Source organism: Vombatus ursinus, unplaced genomic scaffold (genome assembly GCF_900497805.2).
Source record: "Vombatus ursinus unplaced genomic scaffold, bare-nosed wombat genome assembly UNPS02014811.1, whole genome shotgun sequence".
Classification (NCBI taxonomy): domain Eukaryota; kingdom Metazoa; phylum Chordata; class Mammalia; order Diprotodontia; family Vombatidae; genus Vombatus; species Vombatus ursinus.
The window spans coordinates 9210394-9218314 of NW_020954589.1; the positions used below are offsets into that span (position 1 = coordinate 9210394).

The 7921-nt window shown below is 47.4% G+C and overlaps 1 protein-coding gene across 1 annotated transcript in view; it reads left to right on the forward strand.

The window, feature by feature from the left end:
• Nucleotides 1-696: 696 nt before the first annotated feature.
• The window catches only part of ITPR3 (inositol 1,4,5-trisphosphate receptor type 3), a 127957-nt gene continuing 120732 nt past the window's right edge, over nt 697-7921 (forward strand). The window contains exon 1 of the mRNA XM_027876434.1: nt 697-1054. Coding sequence (XP_027732235.1) covers nt 966-1054 — 89 coding nt within the window. The 5' untranslated portion in view covers nt 697-965. The remainder of the gene's footprint in view (nt 1055-7921) is intronic.

Sequence of the window (7921 nt, forward strand, 5' to 3'; positions counted from 1 at the left end):
AGATCCTGCACCCACTTGGGCGCTAGACACAAAATGAGAGGGAAAGAGTTGAAACTGGGAGGGAGGTGTGTGCTGACTTCTTTCCGCCTTTAGAGCCCTGTGGCTCCCCCAGACCGATACTTCCAGCAGGAGAAAGTGCCTTCTGCCCCCACCCCTGTTACTCGGTACAGCACAATTCTTCCAACCTTCCACCCCCGCCCCGAGATTGTGGATTTAGGGAGCGGAGCTGTCTCCTCCACAGCTGGAAATCTGAACCAGCACTAGGGGTTGGGAGAAGGTTCACACTAACCCTACTGCGCAACCGGGTGGGTGCGCCCTGGGAAGGGGTCTTCGGATGGATTCAGGATTGCTTCAGTTGCGTGTTCAGTTCGGGAGTTCTCAGCTCCTTTCCATCCCTTTCCCCTCCTCCCCAGGACCTCGTTTACAGCCCCCGGGCTGTGGTCTGGGATCTGGGCAGGAGGGTAGGGCCCCAGAGTAATTGGGAGCGGGAACATGCCACGTCTCGGTCCCTTCCCAGCTCGGGTGATTGGGGAGCAGGGTCTCCTGTCCCTCCACCTTCCTTCGCTTTGACTTGGGCTCAGCCTGGCTGGCCTCAGCAGGGGAGAGGGGGGTGTGGGGTGAGCTGGGGTGTGGCCTCCCCGCCTCCCAGGGCTGGATTTGCATGTGTGTGGCGGCCCCAGACTTCCTGCTCTCCCTCCATTGCAGGTAGCTAGCTGGGAGGGCAGTAGAGGGGCTCGGCTGGAGTGCTGGAGGGCTCGTGGAGACCTCGGGGCAGCCTTCCAGGCATAACGCGTCCCTCCCCTCCGCCCGCGCTACTCTCCGGCTGAACCCATCCTGGTCACAGCTGACCGTGCTGCTCCGAGGTTGGGGGTGCGCTCCTCCCCGCCCCCCTGAAAAGCTCTTTACTCCTCGCCCTCTCTAAGTGCGCCCCCTCGGGTGCCCAGGCTACACACTTGCCTGCAGCCATGAACGAAATGTCCAGTTTCCTCCACATTGGGGACATCGTCTCCCTGTACGCCGAGGGCTCGGTCAATGGCTTCATCAGTACTCTAGGGTAAGTAAGAAGTGAGGACCTGGTCCGGGACGGGGTGAGGGCTAGCGGGTCCCCTTGTCCTCGTTGTGGGCAGTGCCCCTCCTTCCCCACGCCCACCGACGGAGAGTCCCAAGCAGTTCGGAACTCAGAGACGGCTGCCCCCGGTTTGTTAGGAGGGGGTGGGGGAAAGATGGAAATACTTGCATATTTTTCTTTGAGAAAGGAAGTGAATGTTTGCTCAGGTAGTAGGCGAGGGCCCTGACGGCGCTGGCTGGTTGTCCCCCGCCCCTGTTACAGCTCCCCTCTTCTTGCTCTCCTTCGGAGTCTCAGCTCTTCTTGGCTCCCCTTTCCCCTACAGGAGAGGGTAAAGGGAAAGACACTGACCCCTTCTTCCTAAGCCCCATCCTCACTCCCTCCCCAGGTATGAAAGAAATACAAGGCTTGAGCTGCAGCTGGGTGAAGGAAGGGTGGGTCGGGGGTCCCAGGGAAGAGGATTTTATGGTGCTAGATTGGAGTAAGGATGTGAGTAAGGGCCCCTCAGTGGGTTCAGATCCTTTGGGCAGCTCCAGGGTAGCACTGACCAGCTAGGCTCTTAGCCTAGCATCTTTTTTCTCGAATTCCTTCCTTTTGGACCAGTCTCTAAGGTACTTACCAGCTGTGAAACTATTATTCTATGCCCGATACTGGGGCATCCAAATGATTAAAAGTTTTAACCTTCCACTTCCACTTTCCTAGACTTTTTTATACACCCCCCCTTTCATTATTGAGAGCTAGCCGATCCTGTTTCTTCCCTTCTCCCCCATTTCCCTTCTCCCCAAAGCCCCTCCTCTCGGGCAGAGTCTGTCAACAAGTCTGGCACTCACCTGGCGCCTCAGGGTTCCCACCCCCTGGGTCTCCCTGAGCATTTTGCAAACATTAATTAATTCTGTACTGTAATCCCCTAGGTATGGAGGTGGATGAACAGCTGTATCTACTTATTGTCTAGGAAGCAAACGGAGGGGGGGAGGGAGGCAGAGAGAGAAAGAGAGACAGAAAGACAGACAGACAGACAGACAGAGATAGAGAGAGAAAGGAAGTACTGGAACCCAGAACTTAGAATTAAGGAGAGCAGGTACAAGACCTTGCTTTGTTTGCAGGGGCATTGCTGACTGGGCATCAGGTGGCTTCACAGCTACTCTGTGCCCCCTCCCCTTAAACCCTGATTCTTTAATCTCTGGAGTTGGGAGGCTTTTGAGGGAACACAACTCTTTGGAATAGTGACAGGAACCACTGGATTTGCCATCATCTGAGCCAGCTTTGAACACTGGCTCTGAAATTTTTTCCCCTTGTAAATGTGGGCAAGTCCCTTAACTTCTTTTCTTCTCTTCTGTAAGATAAGGGATTTGGACTAAATAGTATCTACATCTCTTCTAGTTCTAAATCTAACTACCCTTTATGTTCCCCTCTCCTCTTCCCCAGGAGCACGACCCACAGATTCACACTTGCCCAGAATCTCTGTGCAATCCTATCTTATCTCATCTGTCAAATGAGGTGGTTGGACTATATGACCTCTAAGGTCCTTTCCAGCTTTGAGCCTGTTGGCAGTCCCCATTTCCCTTATCCAAATTCCATTTTCAATCCCTTCTGTAGAGAGAAGCACTTTCCATTCAGAAACCTAGCCCTTCTTATAAACACCTGCCCCATTTCCCCGGCCCCACTCCTGTCCCCACTCCCTCCCCCAAGGCTGGGATTCAGAGGTATTGGAATCTCTCTGATTGTCTAATTTGTTAGGAAAATACATTTCCTATTCTTCCCTCTCCCTGATTTACCTCTGTAGTTCTACCTGTACCCTTAGTGGAGAGAAAAGAGAGAATGGTGGGGATTATTCAATCAATAAACAAACATTTATTAAGCAAAAGTTAACTACCAGGCCTCTCCCACTCCTCTTAGGAAAGTTCCTTTCTGAGGAATCTTTTGAACCTAAGAGGAAGCCCTGGGGCAAATGTTGATCTGAAGGGAGCCAGTGACCTTCTGACCTACCCCAACAAGTGCTTGAAACCAAGTGAAAGAGGGTGTGTTCAAGGCTTAGGGTCCTATCTAGGACCAATTGCTGGGAGGAGGGGGGAGGGAGAGACAGTGGAAAAAAATGCTGAATTTGGAATCCGAGGGTGTGAGTTCAAATCCCAACTCTACCATTTGTGTGATCTTGGACAAGTCATTAAACCTCATAAGTCCCTAGTTTCTACATCCAGATTAGATGTTTCAAACATGAGGCCGAATGTAGCCCACAATCATCCCCTGTAATGTCTGAAACCGGATTAAAATGTAATTGGGAAATATTTAACAAAATTAATAAAATACAATAAAACATCAATAATGTTAGTACATGGTTTTTTAAGTCAATACATGTAGCCTAAAGGGATCCTTATGTATGATTTAATGGCCTCTGTTTCTATTAGAGTTTAGCACCACTGGACTAGGTGGTCTCTAAGGTCTTTTCCTTGGGAGAGATAGTTTTTCTCTAACTTCACAGTCATATCTCATGTGGCTGCTGGGTCCTGGGCCTATCCTAGAACAGTATTCATATTAGATGCTCATTAATTATGTACTGATGATAAGAGCTCACAGTATTATAAAATTTATTTAAAAAATTTTTTTTTCAACTACCAGGCACTTCTTTTTTTTCCTCACTTCCCTTGATTCAGAAAAAGAAAAACCAAAATCTTATAATGAATATGGAAAATTAATTAATGTTAATTATTAATTACACGGATAATTAATATTAATTATTAATTATATGGATAATTAATATTAATTATTAATTATATGGATAATATGGATAGTCAAGGGAAAAAATTCTCATTAGTACATCCAAAAATGTATATCTTATTCTGTGGCATGAGTCCATCACCTGTCTGCCAGGAGGTGGGTAGCGTGCCTCATCACTGGTTCTCTCTGAATTATGGTTGGTTATTGCATTGATCAAAATTCTTGTCTTTCAAAGTTGTTTGTCTTTACAACATTGTCATAACAGTTTACGAGAGGTTTTTTTTTCCCCCCATCAGCTCTATGAGGTAAATAGTACAAATATTTTTATCCCCATTTTATAGATGAGGGAACCAAGTTCCAAAAAATTTATTTGCCCAAGGTCATGTAGTGTCAGAGCAGACTTCAAGCTAGGGTTTCTGACTCTAAGGTCAATGTTTTTCTTTTTTCTTTTTTTTTCTTCTTTTTTTTTTTTTTGGTGAGGCAATCAGAGTTAAGTGACTTGCCCAGGGTCACACAGCTACTAAGTGTTAAGTGTCTGAGACTGGATTTGAACTCAGGTGCTCCTGATTCCAAGGCCAGAGTTTTTCATACCAGACTAAGGGTTTTTAATCTCTTCTGTGCTGTGGGCCCCTTTGACAACCTGGTGAAACCATTCTCAGAATATTGTTTTTAAATGTATTAAGATTGGACAGCTATGTGGCACAGTGAACAGTGGTCCTGGAGTCAGGAGGACCTGAGTTCAAATATGGCCTTGGATACTAGCTGTATGACCCTGGGCAAGTCACTTAACCCTGATTGCCTAAAAAAAAAAAAGCATTAGGATTAAAAAGGAATCCAGTTATATTGAAATAAAGATGGAACTTTTTCCTCATCCAAGGTCAACTGATCCTCTAAAACCTATCTGTAGACCTCAGATTAAGAACCTTTGCCCTATTTAGCCTTATGAGGAGGAGGATTGGAAATCATGTATACTGTACAAGGCAAGATGAAACAGATATAGAAAGACAGACAGAGACAAGGAGAGAAGAGAGACACAGTGACAGAAAGGTACAGGGGAAGGGTACAGAGGAGGAGGGGGAGGAGGGGAAGAGAGAGAGAGACAGAGACAGAGAGACAGAGAGAGGTACCTTAGAGCTCTTTGAGACTGACCTCCTCCTTTTACAGATGAGCCAGACCAAGGGAATAAGCCACAGGGACAATTTGAACCCAGCTGCAGACCCCAAGTTCTGTGCCTTTTCCATTGTACTTGAGGTCAGGGGTAGGCACAGGGGAGTGGTCAGAAGTCTAAATAGACCCTGGAAACCTAGTGCTCTTTCTTCTCAGCCAGGCCTTGTTTTCCTTCCACTTCCTCACCCCACTCCCCTAACTGAAGGGGTCAATTAGACTTCTAGTTAATTAGAGTACCTGTCAAAGATTGTACATTAACTCAGTGATGGGCAGGGAGGGGGGGAGAAAGGGGGAGAATGAGGAGTCGTGGGAGGGGGTGGATAAGGAGGAGCAGGATCCTACTGCGGGGTAGTAGGGAGCTTTAGGGGAGACAAGCCTGCCTGCTCTGGGAGAGGGAGACGTTAGAAGCTAGGTGGGGCCAAAGCACCTCCCCCCCTCCTTGGGAGGCCAGAAAATGCAATCCTGATCTTGGTAGCAACAGCAGACAAAAGCAGGTCTGGAGGCTGAAGCAATCAGAGAGACAGATCAGAGAGGGCTGCCCGTGGTGGCTAAATGTAAGAAGGAATTCTGACCCCTGGGAGTCAGGGGAGAGGTCCTTGCCCTACCCCTGGAGGTCTTAAAGCACAGAGGAGTGGCACCTTGTCCCTGATTCCATGGAGAAAAGCCAGAGGGAGCCTGCATGGGTGAACTGCCTGGCTGTCTTTGGAGGGAGGCAGCCTGCTATGATGGAAGGAACACTAGATTTGAAGTCAGAGCAATTGGGTTCAAATCCTGGGTCTGTTACTCACTGTGTGACCAAAGGTAGTCACTCAACCTCTCTGGACTTCACTTTCCTCACCTGTAAATGCGATGGGGTTGGACAAGTTGACTCACCTGTAAAATAAACGGGCTTGCAATAGATGACCATCTTTCTGTGGTCCTTCTAACTCCGAAGCTATGAACTATTATTTCTGAGTCCTAGCTAGGGGCTTCCCTTCTGCTGTTCTGAAAGCTTTCCATTCCCCTTTCCTCCATATTCCCTGTGGTTTTTTGACCCTTTGGACATGACCTTGGCTCATTCCAGTGCCTTCTGATGCTGAGGGGGAGTCCTTCTGTTTGACAGTCTTAGAGAACAGATTTAGATAGGGCCCATGCAGAAAGCCAGCCCTCGCCTGTCCCAACCAGACTGAGTGTGGAGAAAGACTGGAGAGCCAGAAATCTCTTCCTTTTGGCTCTTGACGCAGGGGCTCAGATTTCCACAGTCTGGCCTAGGCTGGGCCTTCTCCTGTTGAACTGCATACATTGGACTGGGCAGGTGGGCCTGAGATCATGGTCGCAATGAGGGAAGGGGTTGGCCACATCCATTGGCTGGACAAGAAGCAAACCGGCTGAATTCTGCCATTGGATTTGAATGAATGGAGGAGGGGGAGTGTTGATAATTTAGATTTTAGGTAGAGAGGCCCCAAGGAAAGACCCTTTCTAACTTTCCTATGGAGAATGTATGTGGGAGGAGGATTCTTGCCTACCATACCTACTGCCCCAGCAGCCTCATTCTAATGTCATAATATATATGTCTCCATTAGATTCTAAGCAGGGACTGTCTTTTGCCTCTTTTTTGTATCCCCAGTGCTTAGCACAGTGCCTGCCACATAGTAGGATTGATTCTCTGCACCCTTAACACCCTTGGCCCATTCTCACAGGCCACTCCAGACTTAACTCTTAGTATCTCCTGAGTACCTACTGTTTGCTAAAGGCCTACAATAACTCCTGTTTGTGGTGTGGTAGAGAACCTAGCTTTTCAAATATTTAGACCGCATAGGGCAAGTGCTGGTAGTTTTTATCAGGTCAGAAAGTCCTTAAGGAGAAATTCAGGGACAGATAGTGTATGCTTTATCCCCAGGGAACAATCTAGGTAAATTCACCCTAGGGAGTGCAAAGATGTGTTAGGTAATTCCACATTTATCAAATACTTGCTATGCGTAAGTCGCTGTGATACATGCTAGGGATTGAACAACAAAAATGAAAAAGCAGTTCCTGCCCTCAGGGTGCTTATATTTTATTGGGGGAGATGACATATAGGTTGATAAGTGAATGCAAGAGAATTTGAAGAGGAGAAAACACTTAGCAATTAGGAAGATCAGGAAAGATTTCTCCCATGTGGTGGCAACTGAGCTGAGTCTTGAAGGAAAATAAAGATTCCAAGATGAGAAGGGAAATCATGGGAAGTAAATCTGGACAGGAAGGCTGGGCCTCGATACAGAGGACTCCAAATGGTAGGCTAACAAGTTTTTATTTAACAGGAGGCAGTAGGTTTTTCAGTAGAGAAAGACGCAGGCAAACCTGTACCTTAGGAAAATTATTTTGATAAGTGTATGGAGAAAGGATTGGAGGGGCAAGAGGCTGGAAATACAGGCTGGAAAAAGAGAAAGGTAGGGGGCAGCTAGGTGGTGCAGTGGATAGAGCCCTGGCCCTGAAGTCAGGAGGACCTGAATTCAAATCTGATCTCAGACCAAACACTTGACATTTACTAGCTGTGTGACCCTCGGCAAGTCACTTAACCCCTATTGCCAAAAAAAGAGAGAGAAAGGTAGGTGGTTATAGTCAATAGAGCTATGGACAGAGTCAGGAAGACCTGAGTTTGGATTCTGACTTAGACACTTAACATGGTAACTGCATGCTACCTTTGGCAGGTCATTGTAACCTTTCTAGCCTCAGTCTTCTCCTGTGTAAAAGGGTTGGATTTGACGACTTCTAAGGTCCCTTTCAGCTTTGACTCTGTGGTCCTATGATCTCAGGAGGTGAGATGTTTTGAAGGCTTGAACTGTAGTGGAGGCTATGCGAGACAGTCTCAAATGTTGTTATTGAGGTACAATCAATCAAGGAAAAACAATTGTTTCTGTTCTGGTCCGGTATTTGTGGGTGGCCAGATGCTAAAGTGCTGGGTATACAAACACACACACACACACACACACACACACACACACACACACACAC